The sequence below is a fragment of the Protopterus annectens genome, chromosome 2.part2, assembly GCF_019279795.1.
Source record: "Protopterus annectens isolate FY-2018-M chromosome 2.part2, PAN1.0, whole genome shotgun sequence".
Classification (NCBI taxonomy): domain Eukaryota; kingdom Metazoa; phylum Chordata; order Ceratodontiformes; family Protopteridae; genus Protopterus; species Protopterus annectens.
In genome coordinates this window covers 714,028,221-714,049,854 of record NC_056730.1, presented here as the reverse complement: position 1 = coordinate 714,049,854, position 21,634 = coordinate 714,028,221, and the positions used below count along the sequence as shown (strand labels likewise).

The 21,634-nt window shown below is 38.9% G+C and overlaps 2 protein-coding genes across 2 annotated transcripts in view; one reads left to right on the top strand and one right to left on the bottom strand.

The window, feature by feature from the left end:
• The window catches only part of ERAP1 (endoplasmic reticulum aminopeptidase 1), a 1,476,217-nt gene that overhangs the window by 948,562 nt on the left and 506,021 nt on the right, over positions 1–21,634 (bottom strand). The window lies entirely within an intron of this gene.
• LOC122795783 (endoplasmic reticulum aminopeptidase 1-like) overlaps positions 8,225–21,634 on the top strand; it is a 103,772-nt gene continuing 90,362 nt past the window's right edge. The window contains exon 1 of the mRNA XM_044064114.1: positions 8,225–8,415. Within this exon, the coding sequence (XP_043920049.1) occupies positions 8,306–8,415 (110 nt within the window). The 5' untranslated portion in view covers positions 8,225–8,305. The remainder of the gene's footprint in view (positions 8,416–21,634) is intronic.

Genomic DNA, 21,634 nt, shown 5'->3' with positions numbered 1-21,634 from the left:
TAGCAAATCATGGTATGAGTTATTCTTAACAAGTTTTGTAAATATAAAGTAATTCATGGTATGGTTCATTCTTTCTTTAACAGATTCTGTAAGTTTGCTCACATATAATAAGTATGAGTTTTTCTAGAAGTTTGTGATTTTATACTCAAAATCTGTAAGAGACCTGCATCAGTTATACCAGTCTTAAACTTGGTGAAGATTGGAGGGTATTCCAATATCCAGTTTCTTGTGATGACCTTTCTGGCCATAGCTAATATTGACCAAAGTAAGGGATATTTTATTTTTTTTATTTTTTTAATGCCACTAGGTGTAGGAGTATTGAATACAATTGTATATCTGTTTAATGTGAAATTATCAGTGAATATGGCTTGTAATAATCTGTTAACTTTCTCACAATAAACTTTCAGTTCAGAGCAATCATAGAACATATGCTCCCATCCTATGTTAGACCCTGACTCACATTTGTTGCATATGTTTTCTTGTTTATTGGTTTTATTCATTATTTGAGGTGTGTAAAAGGATCTATACAACAATCTTCATGTATATAATCTCCATTTGAGAGAAAAGGTTGTTTTGCCTGCTGATTCCAGTATAATTAATTTATCTTGGTCACTGGGAGATTTATTATTAGTTGTTGAATAATAGTTCCTGAAGCTTTCAGGGCAAATATATGTTTCATCTCTGATAATTTTATATGTATAAGAGAGTTTACCTGAATAAGGGGATTTATGTTGTAATGTTAATTCCAAAAATTCTATTAAGATATGTGAGTCCTGTCTTTAGGTGAAATCAGGTCTAGTTTATTGTTTAGAAATAGTCTAAGGGCTTATATATCTAACCATAAAGATTTGTCCAGTTCAAATTCTTGTAATATCAGATCTGTGCTCTTAACTCTTCTATCTGAAATCAACTGAAACTGAAATTTTAGATCTTTCTGTTTGAGTGAGGAGATTTTATATGGGTCAGAAGTTAACAAAATTTCTTGGGTACAGGCAATGGGGGACATGAAACAATCCATTCTTTGTAGATAGGGTGATTATAAATAAAATACAACAAAAAACCAGGCTAAAATAGTGGGAAGTATACTTGCTGTGTTCAATTCAAGTCAGTCACAAAAGGTAACCAAAGGTTCCACAAAAAGAAACGAAGCTGTAACCTACAAACCGCTTTACTTTGCGAACTCTTAATCCAATAAAAAAGAGTCAAAATCACCATAGAGTGTTCATTCGAACCTACTCATCCACTGGGCAATAGCTTGTAGAAAAAACACGCAGCCAACATGTAGAAATAAATCCAAGCGTCCAGTAGAAACCACGTTTATTAAAATAATTAGAACACAGGGCTAAGCTTTCAGCGAATCTTCATCAGGGCCTGATGAAGATTGTTAACGTTAACTTATTGTACAATAGCGTGGTTTCTGGGCGGCAGACTGGCTGCGTTTTCTGCCAGTGAATGAAGTGAATGAGCTGCTCTATGATTTTGACTCTTTATTGATTAAGAGCCATGAAAGTAAGCGTTTAGGAACAACTGTTCTTTGTGTGACAACCTGGTTTACCACAGCTCCCACTATTTTAGCCTGGTTTTTTGTTGTATTTTATAAGTCTTGTTTATCATCAGACGAACAGAGTGTAGTGAGCATTATTTTTTGTTTTTAAACTACGTGATTATAAATAAAGTTTATAAAAGTTGTTAGAATATTAATGATGTAATTAACTGGATGATTAGGCAAAACATGAGTGGTAAAATGATCTTTTAAAATCCATAACATTCAGTTATTTACTAAATCTATTTTATGTGGTTGTATTTTTTATAATTAATTCTGTACTTATTGCTTCCCAGTACATTTTCCATTTGGCTGAGTAAGAAGTATCTAATAATTGAGCTAGGGTTCTGATAATGGAAGAAATTGAATATAGGTTTAAATCTGGGAAAGCTATAACCCCTTTGTTCCAAGCTGTTTAAATGATATTTGAAGGCTATTCTTAGTTTCTTTGGGTACCAAAATAATTTTATCAACATTGAGTTTAATTTTTTAGTTAGTGTTTTGGTAGGTGATAAAATGATAGATTGGATAATATAAAGGATCTTAGGAAGGATTATCATTTTTTATAATAGTCTTTCTTCAGATGTAAAAAAAATGTGTTCCATCTTATTAAAAGTGTTTGAATGTTTTCATAACATTTACTATAATTTAATTGTAGGCACAAGAAACTTTTTGAAATGACTGCATTTTGCGAAATAACTCTCTACAGTGTAAGAAACACTATGAAATGACTGTACTGTATGAAATAACTGTATTTTGCACACAGTAAACCTCTTCAAAATAATTTTACTGTAACAACGCACACACTGCAAACACTTTGCACACTCTGAAATACTTTGAACAACTCTAGTTATACTTTGAATAGCTTTAGTCAATGCATAATAGTAGCACTTATCAAAAAACATGGTTGTTTGCTAAAAAATGCAGCTGCTTTGCTTTTCCATGCTCATTTTGCCCTTTTATTGTACTCATTATGCTCATTTGACTTCTATCATGCTTATTATACTTTTCTTGTGCTTGTTTTACTTTTAACATGTTCGTAGAAGTAGTTCTGAATGATGTCATATGTATTTTGAATAGTTCTATCAAATATCATGGTCTCAAACATTTCATTTAATCAGTAATGCATTTTGTGCTTTTCGTTTGATTAATAAGGTATTTTGTGCTTTGTGAATGATTCATATAATTTTCTTTGCGAAATAAATAATTTATGCTAGGTTTACTTACTTGAAATTCGTTTCTGAGTTTTTTCAATCATTTGAGCAGGTTAAGAAAGGAATCTGGTTTCTTGTTGCTCAGACATTACCGGTTTCAGCACCACGTCATTCAAGTTTGCCACTCCTAATATCATGTTGTTCAGACATCCCGCTTCTGACACCATGTACTCATCTGGTCAGGATAAAACAGACAAATGTTGTGGATTTGGTTCAAGCAGTTTTATTACATACAAACGCATCAGAATTGAGGCTTAGTAACTGAAGTTTAAGTAAATTTATAAACAGACTGACTTCTGCACTTATACATGTTAACACTCTGGATGTTCGCTCAAAATGGCACTGCTGCCTGCACGTGCTCTCTGTTTATACTCATATGCCCTCAGTTTGAAATGCTTCTTAAAGTCGCAACACACAATCTGTTCTACGGGTCTTGATGCAGAGAAAGCATTCGACAAAGTAAGCAGGTTTTTATTTGTAGGGCAGTGGAAACATTTGCATTCTCTGATACAATAATAAAGATAATTAGGAGAATATATGCGGGATTTGTGGAATAATTAAAATGGAAGGGTTCATGATGGATAAGTTGTGTCTGACCAGAGGAACCAGGCAGAGGTATCCTCTTTCCCCTTTGATATTTGCATATATATATATATTTTTTTTTTTTTTTTTTTTTTTTATATAGAGTCATTGGCAAAGAAAATAAGGGACTCAGAAATTCAAGGATATAATTGGTATGGTAATCAAGAAAAGTTGGATTTATTTGCAGATGATATTGTCTTGTACCTGATAGTCAGAAACGGACATCTCAGTGTTGTTGAACGTTCTGAGACATTTTCATGTCTTTTTGGGATATAAAATTAATGAAAACAAAACAAAGGCTATACCTGTAAAGTATGTGCCCACATTTGAATTGGTTCTGCAATACCAATGTTTATGGGGACATGATAAAATTAAGTATTTACGAATTTGTGTTAAAAAGGATTCTGTTATGGCAGCTGATGATGTGTGAGAAGAGAATAAACAAAAGATAATACAAAACTGAGAAACTGGAAGCTCTTGGTTTTGGATATGGATAGCAAGATATAAGCAGTAAAAATGTTTTTATTCCCTTTAATTTTATATACAGGTCAGGCATATTTTATCAACCAGAGGAGGAGTTTTGGACAGCAATTAATAAAGAGCTGAAGGATTTTATCTGGGAAGGGAAGAGAGCAAGGGTCAGGTGGGGGTAAGTTGATCCTTCCAATAGAACAATGTGGTTTAGGATTACCTGATTTGAAGGGATGTTTTTAAGCTCCACAGTTAAGGCTAATATACTTAAGACAAGCAGAAAGATATAATTTAAAGTAGAAAGAGATGATGATGATGAAGTGGGGGGGATTTAAGAAATAAGGAAAGACTAAGATTTTGGCTGCAGATCCTTAAGGAGAATAACAACAACCATACAGAGTATTATATTCATAAAGTTGCAGAAGGAATTGTTAGAATTAAGCCAACACGAGAATGGAGAAATGATATTCTGCCAATTGGAATGACTGTAATCAGGCGTAGTGGAGACTGAAATTTACTGGAGACACTGGCAAAGGAACCAAGATATTGGGGAGCAAATAACTAGAGAGGGAAAGGTAATAGAGTGGGAAGATGCCAAGAAGACATTTGGACTACAGGCTAGAGATTGCCTTCCCTATCAGGGGCTGATAACAAAGTATAACCAAATAGAAAGGGATACAAGAATCAGAAGTGAAAAACATAATCTGGAAGAGATTTTAGTTGAATTTAAAGAATTAGTAGGGCATATAAAATATGACACACTAGTTATATAAATCAGTCAGAGGATTTTAGAAAAGATTGAGAAGATATTTCCCACAGGCAGACTCCATAGAAATTTTACTCAAGTAGAAGCAGATTTTGGAGGTGTGATGGAGAGAAAGAAGCAACTGGGAACATATTTGTTGTGAGTGCAGTGAGTTGGCAGACTTTAAAGTTCCCTGCGGAGTATTCTGTCAGAAATATTTTTTGAGCAAATGGGTGTAAGTAAGGAAATTATTTTTGTGAGCTGGGATACAGGATCTAAATTGCCTAGACATAGTAAGGCCTTGTTATGTTTAATTCTGTTGGCTGCCAAAATAAGCAGTTTCTAGAAAATGGAAATCAAAGTCTAAATCAACTGTATTGGAAGTAGTGAGTATTGTAATGGAGGTACAAGAACTGGGACTGGGATTTTTAGAAGGGTATAGGAGCAAACTACATAGAAATAAATGGAAATTGTGGGAACAATACATGCAGAATAATGTTTTGGAGGAGGAGGAGGAGTGAGGTTTAAGGAAAGACAGGCATTAACCAATTTTTGCAGTGTTGGATTGATGATAAATGTTTAAAAGAATAAATGTGATGTATAATGTTTGTAACTGTCAATATGTTAACATGGTTTGTTTTCTTTTATATAAATGTAAGCTTGCCTTTGCCTTAAGTGGTAATTCAATAAAAGTGTTTAAAATTTTAGGCTGTATAGCAGTAGCCATCTAGACGATACCCCATGCACATTTACACAAGACCTCTGTAGTGGACAGTTTTCTTGTAATCATGTCAACATATGTAGCAAATCATAATACTTTTGATTGTGGATGCATGCAAGAAGCACCTTGTATGGTGGCTCCATGCCCACAATTTGAGTACAGGAAAACTATTCCAAACTCTCGTTTCATTCTCTTCAGTAAATAAGGTGTGTTTGTCTAATGGTGTGGAGCACTTCCAGGACAAGTTAGTTCAAGGTTTTTAGTCCCATCAGGAACTTCAGCTATACATCAACATGCTGAAATTAGAAGTCATACTGTTGTACCTACAAGCATTCCAGGACTACCTTCCTCAAGATCCTTTAACTTTTCAAATGGACATCATTGTAGTGGTCTTATATATCAACAAGTAGGGAGGAGCCCATTCCTTCCCTGTCTGCAGAGAATCAGTCAGTTAATGGACCGGGGCTTCATCCACAATCTGTTCCTGGTAGCAGTACACTTTCCAGGAGAGACCAACACTCTGGTGGACAGGTTTAACAGGAACTTTCTTCTTTCTTGTGATTGGTCTCTAGACTAAATAACAGCAGCCAGGATATCATAGAGGTAAGTTCATCTAATGATAGACCCCTTCCACAAAATGCAAAATGCCCGAGCTGTTTCTCTATCTTCCTCATAAAGGTGAACAAGGTGATAGATGATGTGGTAGAAAACTGACACAAGGCCTTCTTTGTAGCTACTTGCAGTGCCCTTCATTTTGAAGACCATTCAGAAAGCCCCAGAAATTAAAATGTCATCAGATCCTAGTAGGATCTTACTAACTCAGAAAAGTATGGTTTCCCCTTCTGCCTCTTCACCCTCTGGACCTATCAAGCTTCTGAACTTTGAGTGCCTGATCACCCACCATTTGGTTTACACCCCACCCAGTTTTTAGTGCTGCCAAGCCATCAGAGTGGATTCTCCAGTTTTTCACCAAAGATCATAGAAATCCTGAATTTTTACAAAAGCCATCTACAAGGAAAACATAAGAGAGATGGAAGAGGTTTTTCATCCAAGCCTCTCAGAGAAGGCTTGACTCTTGTTCAACCACCACAGACTGTGTTTTGCAATATCTGACTGAGCTATCTCAAAAGGGGCTCAACTTTTGCAGTATCAAAGTTTGTCTCACAGCTCTTCCTAATTTCCACACAGACAAATGCACAACCTCATTAGCAACTGAGAGGATCAGCAAAGCCTTCCTCAAAGGCACTTTTTACCTGAGGCTACCAGTCCAATACCCAAGCCTACTTGGGACTTGCACTTTATCGTAGAACTACTTTCAAGCCAGCATGAAAGGCAGGTACATGTACTGGAGGGTTATTTTTTTTAGTACTGATCACATCAGCTGAAAGGAATTCACAGCTTCAAAACAGTTTGGTTAAAGCACTGTATCTCACTTTTAATAAGGATAGAATAGTACTAAGAATCAACCCATTGTTTATGTCCAGAGTTATGATAAGAACCTATATAATCAGTCTTTCAGTGTACCTTTTTTGGTCCCCATTTACAAAATCAAAAGAGATTATTTTCTTCATTGCATGCGTGTCACCAAATTATCAAGGCTAAAGCAATCAGTAAGAATGACTAACTCTTCATCTTCCTTGTTCCTTAAAGAAAAGGCTTTATGATATCCAAGGTCATCTTGCCCAGTTAGCTTCTCTTGCATTTTGCTACATCAGTAGAGGAGGCACTGTGGACATGTTCCCCACAGTCCACTTAGTGAAAACAGTGGCTACCGCTGTCACCTTCTTGAGGAATGCCTTGATGGACAGTATTTGTACAGTGTATAGTAGGAGTTCACTGGTTTAGAGATAAAATCTTTGCTGAGATTGATAAGGGAATATAAGTGCATGTAATTTATTTGACATGATAAACCATAGGAAGTTGGGGAATGTACAACGCTTCCTGGATATAATAGCTACATCTTGGAGTAGATAGGAAAAAATCTGAACCCTACAACAGTTCTGATAAAGTGATGGGCAACAAGTTATAATTTGATAAAAATGCAAATAAAATCATCTAGGGTAGTGGGAGGCACCTGTATAGTAGCTGTGTATGAAGAGAACCACATTTAGGGAAGATAAATCAGGGAAAAAAGTTTGAAGATCTGCCATACAAGCAGAGATTAAACAATGTTCTGATCTGATGGTGTATAGTACAACTCAAGGTAACCTGACATTCCTGTCTTGGGAGGACAACAGTTTTAGGGAAAATTTAGCTATAAAACAACAGAGAGAGATTGTTGAGAGCATATCTCTCAACTGCATAGAATTTCACAGAATGTCCTCATATTTTTATCCTGTTCCTCATAAAATGTGTGTTTTTTTCCAAGAATTGAAGTCGGTAAGTAATGACAGACAGTTGAGCTTTGGACTTCATATCCTTCAGAAGATGCATGCTGATGTAAAAGTTGGGGTTCTGTCAACATTCTAAGTTTAGAAGAACAATATTTAAAATCTCTGTCTTATTTTGGGCTTTTATTTTTCCCTCCCCTCATTTTTTTTAGCTTTGTCCACAGTTCTTGCGCTAAAAAGTTTGTGTGGTATAATTGAGACATGGCATACATAGACTTCAAATTACAATATTCAATGGCAGATTCTGGAAACCTGGTTTAATATTGGAGTTGTGAGTATATGAATAACTTATCGAGAAATATAAAGTGTTCTAAAGTTTTCTAAACAGATGCAAAACAAATCTAGATTCACATATGAGTGGTAAAAAAAATGCCGCTCAGGACACAACATAACATAACATAGTTTTAACCATTGCCTGAAAACAGTAACAGCATGAAAACAGTAACATAATACACAGAACTGACTTCTGCTAATTAATGGACTGAGAAGAAGTTTTAGACCTTCTGCTTCATGGGAGGAATCATTCTAATGAATATATTACAATTTTTCATACAACTTTATTAGGCTTATATTGTCAACCTTTTCAAGATATTGATTGACCAGCAAACATGGACTGATGATGGCAGCGTGTCTGAAAGGATGCTTCGCAGCCAGCTCCTTGTGTTTGCTTGTGTTCGGAAGTACCAGCCTTGTGTAGTTAAAGCGGAAGAGTATTTTGACAAATGGAAACAGTCTAATGGAACTCTAAGGTTAGTCACTTTGGTGGCTTTATACCATCAGACATCTGCTATTACCTTGTATTAGATCTGTTGTAAACAAAGTTATAGTGCTGCAAATTTTTGTAATAACAATATGATTAATGATTGTTTTTATTAACATGGGAGATGCTCATTCTGTTTATCTTAAGTAGTTACTTAGTGCAAGGACTTTTACCTGCTTTACATTTGCTGGCCATTGAGGGCAGGATGATTTCAGATTTCATGATGTTTTGAGAAGGTTGGAATTAGACTATACCTCTATGTACAATTGTGCTTTTTCATCTTGTTCTCTAACTGGAACATATCACACCAGTTATGGTTCTTGACTTTTTGTGGTAGTTTTCCTCTGATACACACATACACATACCCACACTCCATCTTTTCTTATGTTTTACTGAGAAATTAATCTGCACTGCAGAAGATGAGACATTCAGTGCTTACCTGCACTATAGACAGTGCTGACAGAAGATGGATTGGGCCACTAGTCAGTGATGATTGCTAAGAAACAAGCTACCTGCATCCATAATTATGTTTTGTGGATTATCTTATCTGTATCATTTTTGAAGAGGAAGGAGTGATATTTGAAGCAGCATGTGGATTTCTAACTGTACAAGCTATATAAACAAACTGTTTTTTTTTTTGTCACAGTAGCCACAGTAGCATTTCAAGTATGTCATCACTTTTAAGTCATAGACTGGTAGCCTATCGACTGCAAGGCTGGCTGAGTTTCTAACATTAAAGTAGAGAATTAAATCATGTTAGTTCAAGTAAAGGTGAGGCTGAACAAGACTTTCATGGAATTCTTATCAGTGTGTTGTCTTACAAGCCAATGTATTTTTACTGTTTTTCATATCAAGCTCTGGTAGTATATATAGGAATACAGCCCTGACTATTGCTCAGGAGACCTGACTATACTAAGTGGCTCTGGCATCTGGCCGAGGTGGCAGGGGGAACAGACTTGTCCATCCTGAGGGTTTGGCAGGATAGAGCCAGACACACACTGCTGCAGTTCCTTGAAGGAAGGGTGACAATAAAAATGCATGGCCTGGTGAAGGTCATTCATCTCACCAATCCAGTGTTGGCAGTGTGTGCACTCACATGAGGAAGGCATTGTGTGCCTCAGTGGTGATGCAGATTGTATGCCCTCCCCCCTGGGGGGAAGTGTTAAGTGACTGCAAATGCTGTCATTGCTGGGTTGCCAGTAAGGGCATAAAAGCATATTCACGACAGAATGATGGCCTTCTCTGGACAGCTGTCACCTGAAATTTCTAGTAATTGCACAAATAAGTCACCTCCCATTGGAGGGGAATCTTAATGGTCAGCAGGCAGGGGGCAGATACACATAGGAATAAATTTTACTCTTTGTTATGTGTTAGTGTATTGAAATAAGGTAAAACTATCATGTGATAAGGTAAACAGTGCAATGGGTTTCATCAGTCTTGCATATCATGATTAAAATAGGCCAATACATGTGCAGTATCTATGATTACTCAACTTAACTGAATGTAGAATCAGCTAAGCTGCCCATACTTGTAACTTATTTGAAAACAAAGCCAGTAAAGTTATAGTCTTGTTTTAGTTGGAAGTTATCACTTCCAGTTACAGAATTCATTTCTTTTGACATTGTTCAGAAGTGTATTGTACATTTAATAAAAATGTACTTTTCCATCAGCCTTTATGCTCATTGCATTATCTGCATTTTTTTACCCTCCTCTGGGGGCTACAGTGTTTTCATCTCTAGAAAGGTGTGACTAATCCTCCACGTACAAGCTCAGATCTTCATTACCGCACATAGGTAGGAAAGGTGACTGTTTTAAGTATGAATACCTACTGACCACAAGAAACATGAGCAACTAAGTGGTCAGGTTTCCAATCTCCATAATGAACTACTTATATTAGCAGAAGCTCTCAAACCATATCATGCTACCTTCTGTCAAAGTATATTAAACACAGTGAATTGGCATATGACAACATGCTTTCCTCAGGTGGCATTAAACCACTGGTTTCATGCACTGCAGAAGTCTGCCCAGCAATCTTTCATGTTTGATGCTAAAATTGTTTTACACACCATCTTGGCTAGCACAATGCTTTTAGTTATTCATTTTTATTTAAAAGTTATAATTTAACAATATAACATACATGCTTTAAATGCCGTAGAGTTTTTATTTACATCAGCTTTCTGAGATCGAAAACATTTTTACTTGTAGCAGATCATTGTTAATCATTCTTCACTTCAGAAAGTCTACAGAGCCAACTTCCCATTTGATGCACAGATCCTTGAAATCATGTGCAGCATCTTGGCCAGTCCTTTAATTGGATACAGATCTTGTAAAATTATCTGGCTGTCCTGTAAGTTTTAGAAGACCTACATAACAGGTTTCGTGCTCCTCTTTTGAACATTGCTCAAATGCCTGCTCCAGTGGTAAGTATTGTGAACCAGGAGTGAGTCAAGGCAATACCTTTTTCATCTCAGCTCTATTTATTGAGTTGACATTTTGAACAGGACACAAAGGGTAATATACATTGTATTGTTTAACTGTAGGTGGACAAATTTTAGCTTCTGGACCTCATATCCTTACTCACCTTTATGCGAAGTAAGTGCTGGTCCAATACAGAATTTAGAGGTGCCCTTATTTGATGGATGGGCTACAGCAAAGTGTTTATATGTATGTAAGTCAAGTTGTCTACCTCAGACCTCTAGCTACAACTAGATAAAGTGGATTACAGTCTGCAAGATGTCCACATTTTGTTCACCTGCAAGTAAAATAAGTGTGTCAGTGCAAAATTGCTTGCATTTGTTTTTCATACAGGAAATCAGCTCCCACTGTACTCTAGATTTAGGAGGGTTTTTGTAATGTTGTTCTTTTCTGATTCAGAAAATATTAAAGTTATAGCAGGTGCACCTACAATCCATCCAAACCTCTTCCTCCCATCATAGTCCCCCAGTAATTTAATTTCAGAATTATCGAAGGAGAAGGTTGTCTGTAAATACCTGAAAATAATTAAAAGCTGGTAACTGGCCATGTTTGATATTATCTCCCCCAAGTGTTTAAAATGGAGACAGAGGTTATTGCCAAAAACAGCAATTTACCGCCATCAAGAATGATGCCACAATACAAACAAAAGATTGCTGATTTCATCAATTGACTCAGCTTCTAGTGTTATTCTAAGGGACTGCAATATATTTCAGCCTGGGAGGAAATGGTACACAACTCTAACTGTTTTGCCAGGGATGATTTGCACTTATCTCCGTAAGATTTTAGCATACTGGCAAAAATCTTGTCCACCACCATAGTGTGTATTTTAGGCAAAGTCTGTCTTCAAAAAACATTCAATGTAACACAACAAAATCCAGATAACATAAAGGTTTTGCTGCTTAATATTAAGACCCCTAACAAAATATCCACTCTCTTCAGTCCTTACCCTAGAATGCATCAGTATATGTGTTGGGATATAGACCTGGTTCAAGTCCATTGGGAACACCCCATCAACCCAGAGCTTCGACGCTTACCACATGTTCAGACCCACGGCACTAAATGAAGATACTAAAGGTAACAGTGTCTCTATATTTGTTAAATAAGGTGTCACATCCAAACTCATTAAACAGGATAATGAAGTGAAATTCCAACATGTTCAACTTAACTTTACTAAAACCCCTAATCACATCATAGCTAATTATAGGACCCCCTTTCTGCTCCCCTTGATCCATACATCTTACCTGACTAATAAGAAATCTCTGTGCATTAAGCCAAATACCATTCTCCAAAAGGACATCAACTACCTCTCCATTAATTGGACCACTTCTACATCAACTAATGTGTATGCCAGAAATTTATGAACTTTATAAATACCCCTACTAGGAGTGAAATATTCAGGACTTGATCTTTACCAATATGGGACAGCTGTGCTCCTTACCAATTGTAACCTCCTCCATAGCCAAATCTGACCATAAATCAAGCACATTCTTCATAAGACTGAGGATGGAAGCATCTTCCAATACATTGGTATTCAGGGAATATGGTAGGGCTAATATACTAAAACTGTGAAATGACCCAGCTAAATTCAGTATCCCCTCCAGTCCCGATAATCCCATTACGTACAAGGAATCCTTTACTGCCATATTGTATGCATACATTAATAGATGCATAGAGACATCTGCCCATCTGTTAAGTAAATGCATTGTCAAATTTGAAAAAGAATCCCTGTGGCATAACCCAAATGTAAACATGCTCTACAACAAATGAAAAAACTTATTGCACAAAAAAATAAAATTAACTTGCAGTACACCAAAAACAGTCTTGCAAAACTTAACAGAGAACTCCAGTCCCTGAATAAATCAACCAAAGGCAAAGTCTGTCTTCAAAAAACATTCAACATAGCACAATAGAATCCAGATAAATAATAGTTTATTCCAAAGACATGCATCTGGAGCATTTCTCCCCGGGCCTCTGCTGAAAACAGTCTCTGTGGAACCTAGTCGGACTTTCCCGGTCAACAAATGTTAAATAAATAAATAAAATAAATAACATAAAGCTGTGTTGCTGCTTAACATTAGGAGCCTTGGCAAAGCATTCACTCCCTGTAAGCAATCCTTACCCTAAAATGCATCACTGTATGCATTGGGATATATACACGGTTTGTCCATTAGGAGCACACCATCAGTTCAGGGCTTAAATGCTTTCCATGTGTTCAAACCTACTGGACTAGATGAAGGCGCTAAAGGTGACAGTAACTCTATATTTTTTTAAATAAGGTGTCTCATTAAATAAGATAATGACCTGGAATTCCTCCACATTCAACCCTACTAAAACCCCTTAATCACATCATGGTTATTATAGGACCCCCTTTATGCTCACCTTGATCCATATATCTTAGCTGACTAGTAAAGCTTCTGTATGTGTTTAGCCAAATGCCATTTTCAACTACCCCTACATTAATTGGGGCACATACATCCAGTAATATGACTGGCCTGAGATTTTTAGACCTTATAAATATCCGTACTAGGATTGAATAAAATTCGGGACTTGGTCCTTACCAGTGTGGGACAGCTGTGTTCCTTAACAATTGTATCCTTGTCCCTAGTCAAATATGACCATAAATGAATCCCATTCATAAGACTGAGGCTGGAGACTTCTGTCCCTCCTTGAAGTAAATACATTGTCAAATTTGAAAATAAACCTGGTTGCTTAACCCGAATATAAACAGTACATCAAAAATCCTCTTGCTAAACTAAACAGAGGACTCCAGTCCCTGATTAAATCAACCAAAGCTAGATATAAAGTAATCTGATAAAGAGAAATAGCTTGGAGAAAATGTTTTCTCCATGCATTCAAGTGTTTTCCCAGGTGAAAAAGATGTAAAGATAAGAAAAAAATAGCACATAATAGAACCATAGGCTATACCATGCGTCTTAGCCTGGATAACCTTTCTTTTAGGCTAGCTCCAGTCTCTGTGTGTAGCTGTTAGTCTGGAACATTTGTCCTCATTAGGAGGGTACAACTTCAATATTTGAAGATATACATAGTTTTATGTGTTATTATTAAATTAATATGTTTTAAGAGGGTACTGGGTGTATGTGTGTATTTTTGTTTGAGGGTTGGAGATGACAAGAAACAACTGTATAAAAGATTAACCTGCCAAACAGTACATGCATATAACACAAAAACTGAAGCTAGACATTTAACAAAATAACTGTTATACATAAAAGGTGGGATTAATAATCTCTCAAGAATATGATGCTTTGTATAATGGCTTTAAACGTTATTGGTCTCACAGATGAATACAAAAAAGAAAAAGTAGTGAACTGTATTAAAAAAGTAGAGTGCAAATAGCTGTGCTGCAGGAGACACATTTGGAAAGAAATGAACATGTGAATCTGATAAAGAAAGATTTTCATGATGGTTATTCAGCTGAATACCTGGGGCAAAGTAAGAGAGGAGTACTTATACTAATTGTAAGAGGAACTCTGATAGTAATAAAAGATGATAAAAAAGATAACAATGGTAGATTTATGGTACTAAGGGGGCTACTGGCAAGGTAGGAGGATTACACTGGCATGTAGTTATATTCCACCAAAAACTGCTTTAATGAAGCCTAAAAAAATTTTGTGAGAAATAATCAGCTTTCAGCAAGGAACATTACTTATGGGTAGGGGCTGGAATTTGATTTGCAATGGTGAAGATGTGTCTGGGGGCCCAAAAGGGAAGATGTAACAAAGGAGGGTAGATTTTTTAATAAATTTATAAAAATATTTGGCGTGGAAGATGTGAATTCAGTAATAGAAGTTCAGAGTGCATTTGCAAATTATTCCCTAAGATACAAAAACTGGGGTAGGCTGGACTGAATTTACATTTCGCAGGAACATGTGCATTTAAATGAAGGTCTTGATATGCACCCAATAACTATTTCAGATCATACGCCAATAATAACTTAAATAAAGACACAGGGTAATGAAATAAAAATGAGACAGTGGCACTTTCCCACTAATCTGTTGAAAAGAGAGGAATTTAAGGAATGGACAGTGAAAAGTATTCAGGAAGTATTAAAGAATATATAATTTTTTCTGAAAATATAGCTAGGGAGTGGGATAAAATTAAAGTAAAGTTTAAAATAGGATGGAAATAAAAGAAAGGGAGATATGGTTAAGAAGTAACAAGAATTATTTAGAAGGACTGACAAACGTTAAAGTACTGCAAAATAGGTAGAATCTCACAAAACAAGAAGAGGAGAAACTGCAGAAAGCTAAACAGAAAATAAGGGATTACCTCGATAATAAGCATGAGTTTAGAAAGATTGCTGTTAAACAACTGATGTGAAGTTGTTAAATCTCACCATTTATTCTCACTGATGGGTTCAGAGCCGATCCACGGCTCCGACACGGCCGATAGCAAAGCTCAAGGTTTGCCAGTAGCTTGAGACCAAGCCCCTTATCCCACAGTGCACTGCTGGAATTACCCCAGATCTAGTTTGCTGCAGCAAGAGAGATCTCAGTGATCCAGCTAGCTTGGACCATTTGTGGGAAAAAAACAGCAAGTTTTATAAAAAAATAGTGTTACTATTAGATAATTAGATAATAGAAACTATAGTTTTAGATATTTAGTGCCCTATTGGCTTAGTTGGTTTGTGTGGGCCTTTAGCCCTGTTTACACTTAGTAGTCTTTTCTAATAGTCAGGGTTTTTCTCTGTGGGCCTCTTTAGCCCTATATTTGTAATCTATAATTATTTGTTATAGATAGTGCCCGGATTGGGCTTAGTTGTTTCATGGGTTTTTACAAGTTAAGTAAGGACTTTACTGTCTTACTTTTTGCAGTTTACTGTTTTGTTTTACTTAACTATGTCGGATGAAAAGGAGAAATCCCATCCTAAATCGGGATTCAAAAAATGCCCAGATTGTGGGCAGAAAATGTCCGTCACTGATGGACACATTCAATGTGTCTACTGTCTGGGGGCTAAACACCTCCAAGACACTTGCAGCATTTGCCATTCCTTTTCTTCAAGAGTCCTCTTGGAGAGAAGGAGGAAGCTTATAGACAGGGGATTATTACAGCATTCCTTTTCTGAGGTGTTGAGTAGCCATGAAGGTACTAGCACGTCCTCCAAATCCTCAAAATCCACAAAATCTACAGATCCTAAAGTGACAAAAAAGGCAAAAACTTCAGAGGGAGGGTCATCGGTTCCACAGACCTCGGAACCGAGTATACCTTTGATTCGGAGCCAGCTCTCAGTATTGGAGCTGGTCTCTGAAGTTCCCTCTTCTCCTCTGCTCCAGTCAGCACCTTCGGTGCATTCAGCTAAGTCCTCAGTCAGCCTTTCAGATTTGGACATGGATTGGCTAGTGCAGAAGCTTTTACAGGCACCAGGACTTGCCAAATTGTTGTCGGCCCCGACCAGCTCGTCGGTGCCGAAGACGATGGAACCGGATTTGTCTACTCCTCCTCCAAGCTGTACTGGACTCTCGGAGCCAAAGGATAGTGAACCGACGATTGTCTAACCCTTGGAACCGATACCCACACCGGTGTTATCAGCTCCATCTACTCGGATGTCCTTGGTGCCGACCGAGGACTTTAGGAGCCGGCACTCTCCCATCGGGTCCGTGGAGGATAATCAAACCGATTTGTCAGTGCTGACTCTTCCTCTCGGGGCTTCAGCTCGGATGAGCTCGGCTCCTACCTCAGGCTCGGAGCCCAGAGTTTCAGTGCGGGAGGATTGGACGGTACTGTCGGGTCCGTCCACTCCTTCTCTTCGGAGCCATGGTGTCTTCGATGCTATGAGGAGACTTTTGTCTCCAAAGACAATGTCAGCATTGGTTCAGCCTTCCCTCTCCCCTCAAGCTCCTGTGTCTGCTTCTTCGTCTACCGGTCCCCCCAAGCGTAGAGACCCTGAGCCTCAAGTACCCCCACAGGACGTTCCCTGCTCTTCTGAGACCTCCCCAAATCCCTCCACTGAGGAGGTGCCCAGGAAGAGACTGTGCAAGAGGAGGCACTTTGACTCCCCACAGGAGTCTTTGACATCTGACACGGACTTGGATGAGTCAGAAGGGTCCCCTCGATCCTCCTCTGAGGATATCTCCTTTGCAGAGATACTAGAGATCCTTAGTCAGAGGGGCGATTGGCAGTCCAAGACCCCTACTGAGGATGAGTCCATGCTCTTGAAGGCTTTTGGGTCTCAACCTTCCACTTCTTGGGTGTCTCCACCTTATGATGAGCTCATGGAACTGATCTCTCGTAAGGCGTGGGAGTCACTGGAAGCCATAGAACCTGTTCCTCATAAGCCCAATAAATTCATGTCTGCCCCAGTGGAAAAGCCATTTTTGACAAAGGGAGTGCCTGTTGATGCCATGGTTGTAGCTGCAGCCACCAAAAAGGAAGTGTCTGAGACATCCACATCTATCCATCCTCCTAACAGAGATTCTAGGGTCATGGATAGATATGGGAAATGCATGTTTAGTTCAGTGACTTTTTCTCTGCAATCACTGAACTACTTAACCCACTTTACGAGACTAGAAAGAGATCTCCTGAAAGAGCTAGGAGATACTCTCCAGTGTATGGTAGCTGCAGGGGTGGCCAACAAAGTCAACGCCCAGCTCGCTACTCTAAACTCAGTGGTAAACTCGTCCATGCGTCTCATATCCTATGCAGCTGATGGTTCAAGTAGAGCCACTAGTTCGGGCATTGCTCTTCGAAGACAAGCCTGGATGCGTCTCTGTTCCTTTGCGGAACCCTTTAAGTCTTCCTTTATTAACACCTCATTCGATGGCTCATCACTATTTGGGCCCAAAGTAAAGGAAACTTTAACCAGGTGTGAGCAGGAAGGCAAGACCTTATCTGCCATTGGAGTCCGTTTTGTTACCCCTACGTGGCCCTACTCTAAGGGCCCTAGGGGAGGGAAAATGTGGTTCCGAAAAGCACAGGGAGCCTTTCAGGACACACATGGAGAAACCCCCTCTAGAGGCAGAGGAGGGGGTTATAATGGAAGATGTCGTCCCCGCGGCAGAGGGGGTCCGCAGCAACAGGGTGACACAGTTGTTAGTTCTCCGGTCAACCCTACCAGTGCCCCTGAAAGGGGGCCTGACTGTTCGGCTCTGGAGGCAGTTGGGGGTCGCTTGTCTTTGCACCCAGAAGCCTGGCTAAACATAACAACAGATACATGGGTACAAAGCATCATTTCCAGAGGATATTTCATACCGTTCTCTTCCCCTCCAATTCCTGTAAAGAGAATCCCAGATTTTCCACCCAATCTCAGGGAACAAGCAATTGTAGAGGTCCACAGATTGCTAGAAAAAAGAGTCATCCAACCACTCCCAGCAGACCAAGTTGGATTCGGAACTTACTCAAGATTCTTTTTGGTACCAAAAAAAACAGGGGACTGGAGACCTATCTTAGACCTCAGCAGACTCAACCAGTTCATAAAAAAAGAGAAGTTCTGAATGGTCATGCTTCAGTCCATTCTTCCCTTCCTAGGGAAAGGCGATTGGATGTGCTCCATAGATCTCAAGGACGCGTACTATCACATAAAGACGAACAGACGCTCCAGAGATCATCTGCATTTCCAGCTGGGAGCCAATCATTACCAGTTTTGAGCCCTGCCCTTTGGTTTCACTACCGCCCCCAGAGTGTTCACCAAATGCATGGCAGTGGTCACGGTTCACCTGAGAAGTCTAGGATTCCAGGTGTTTCCATTCCTAGACGATTGGCTCCTCACCACTACCACCAGGCATCAATTGACTCAGTCAACACAATACACTCTGACACTCTGCCATCAATTAGGTATTACAGTCAACTTCGAAAAGTCTGCCTTATCGCCATCGCAGCATACCATTTTTATAGGAGCAGAGTTAGATACCTCAGCTACCACTCTACGTCTTCCTATCGAAAGAGTCTCACTTCTCCGCCAACATGTCAGCTCACTGGTGTCAAAGAGCAAAGCTACAGCAGCAGAGGTATTGAAGGTACTAGGTTTGATGGCAGCAGCAATCCTGGCTATACCACTTGCAAGGATGTATATGCAAATTCTTCAATGGCTCCTCTTTGCTCAGTGGTCGTACCAGAAACTACCGATGCACCACATGATTCTCATCACGAATTCTTGCAAGAGAGACCTTCAGTGGTGTTTGACGTCTCTTCATGTCACAATCGGAAGATCCTTTGTTCTCCCCCCCCAGTAGCCACTGTGACCACAGACGCTTCCCTGATAGAGTGGAGGGGGCATTTTCAGGGAAAGACTGACCAAGGCACATGGACAGATCAAGAATCACATCTGCACATCAATGTTGTAGAGTCGAGAGCGGTACTTCTAGCATTGCAGTACTTTCAAGACTCTCTCCCTCTAGGAACTATTGCAATTCAGACAGACAACATGTCAGTAGTCTGGTACTTGAACAAGCAAGGCGGAACCAAGTCTTACCCCCTTTGTCGAGAAGCCCTCAGGGTCTAGCAATGGGCTGTGTCATCCCAGTGTTTTCTGTTAGCAACGAGCATCCTGGGAAATCCAATGTGATAGCGGACAAGCTAAGCAGGGCGATATTGCTCCCTCATGAGTGGTCTCTCAAACAAGAGTTTGCAGAGTTGATTTTCCACAAATGGGGCCAGCCTTGCTGCAACCTGTTTGCCAGCCACATCAATTCAAAATGCAGAAGCTACTTTGCCCTAATACCACCTCCCAGTCATCCCCCAAGAGATGCACTTTTACACAATTGGCCCCCGGGTCTCCTTTATGCATTTCCACCCTTCCAATTGATACCCAGGTTTTTTAAAAAAAGCAAAATTGCTGGGAAGGACTTTTACTCTCATAGCCCCCTACTGGCCTCAACAGATTTGGTTCCCGTTTCTCCACCATCATCTTTTGGAAGATCCATGGATCCTGGACCCAGTTCTGGACCTTCTGACACACCCGTCAGGAGACCTCCACCCTTCACTGCAGTCCCTGAAACCGACTGCTTGGCTAATCCACTTCCCCTAATTGCCAGGCTTCATTCAATTTCAGAAGATACAAGACAAATTCTCTTGTCTTCTCACAAGCCATCTACCAGGAAATTATATGGCAGTAAATGGTAAAGGTTCTCAGTTTGGGCCAACACGCAGAATATTGACCCTTTCCGAGCTCTGCTATCATCTATTTTAGAATTCTTGACAAAGATTTTTAAAGGGGCAGCAGCTGCTACAGTTCGAGTCCAGTTAACTGCCATCTCAAATTTTCACCTTGGGTTTGGTGGCTCAAATGTTATGGGCCATAAATTATCTAAGACTTTTCTTAAAGGCGTTCTTCACGAGACCTCCTATCAAAATTCCCTATTCTCCCTGGAATTTAAACTTTATGCTGTCTCAAATTATTCTTCCCCCTTTTGAACCAGCATCTTCTTGTGATCTTAAATATTTATCCTGGAAAACTATTTTTCTTGTAGCCATTACTTCTGCCCGCAGAGTGTCAGAACTTCAAACATTATCTGTCAGACCACCTTACATGATTTTCCATGCTGATAAAGTATCTCTCAGAACAAACCCTTCATTTTTACCTAAAGTTCTGAATCAAATATCAATCAGGTCATTGAGCTGCCAGTCTTTTTTCCCCAACCACTCTAGCAAATTGGAATACATGCTGCACAAACTTGATGTACACAGACAGCTCAGATTTTATCTTGACAGAACTAAGGATATTAGAAAATCAGATCAACTTTTTGTATCCTTCTCAGAAGCCAGAAAAGGCAATCCAGTGGCTAAAACATCCTTATCTAAATGGTTATCCAATTGTATATCCTTTGTTTATGAAAATGCGAGCATGCCATTAGCACACAAACTTAAGGCTCATTCTATCAGAGCCATCTCTACGACTTCTGCTTTTCAAGCTAAATTGCCCCTTGACAATATTTGTGCTGCAGCTACTTGGTCTAAGCCTGATACCGTTGTCACGCATTACAAAGTAGATAAGGCTTCAAGGGACAGGTCTTCCTTTGGTTCCACGGTACTGAAGAACATACTTCCATGAGCCACCCAAGATTGAGGGTGCTAGGGATGCTACCCATCAGTGAGAATAAACAGTGAGATTTAACAACTTCACATAAAGAAGTTATGTACTTACCATAACGTTCCATGTGAGTTGTTCATCTCGCCTTTATTCTCATGCCCCTCCCTCCTTCCCCCTCCTGGCTGACTGTTGACTTAGAGGCTAGTACCATCCTGGTTATTCAATATTTCTTCTTCCCCTTTGGGAAGTGTTCTTAGTAGAAATAAATAAAAGGGTGTGTATGTGTATATATATATATATATATATATATATATATATATATATGTATGTATCTATATACTGTTACTCGCAGCAAACAAGATCTGAGGTAATTCCAGCAGTGCATTCTGGGATAAGGGGCTTGGTCTCGAGCTACTGGCAAGCCTTGAGCTTTGCTATCGGCCGTGTCAGAGCCGAGGATTGGCTCCGAACCCATCAGTGAGAATAAAGGCGAGATAAACAACTCACATGGAACGTTATGGTAGTACATAACTTCTTTTTTTTGATAATAACACTAGAGCAAAAAAACTTTTAGCACAACAAGTCAGGCTACAGAAAGTAGAAAGGACTGTCAGCAAGCTTAGGGAGCCTATAACAAGGAAGATAACAAGGGATCCTGTAGAAGTATTAGAAATATCTTGGAAAAAACTGTGAAAGTCTGTATAAAGCAGAGAAGTATGGAAATCAAGAAAAAATGCAAATGTAAATGTTT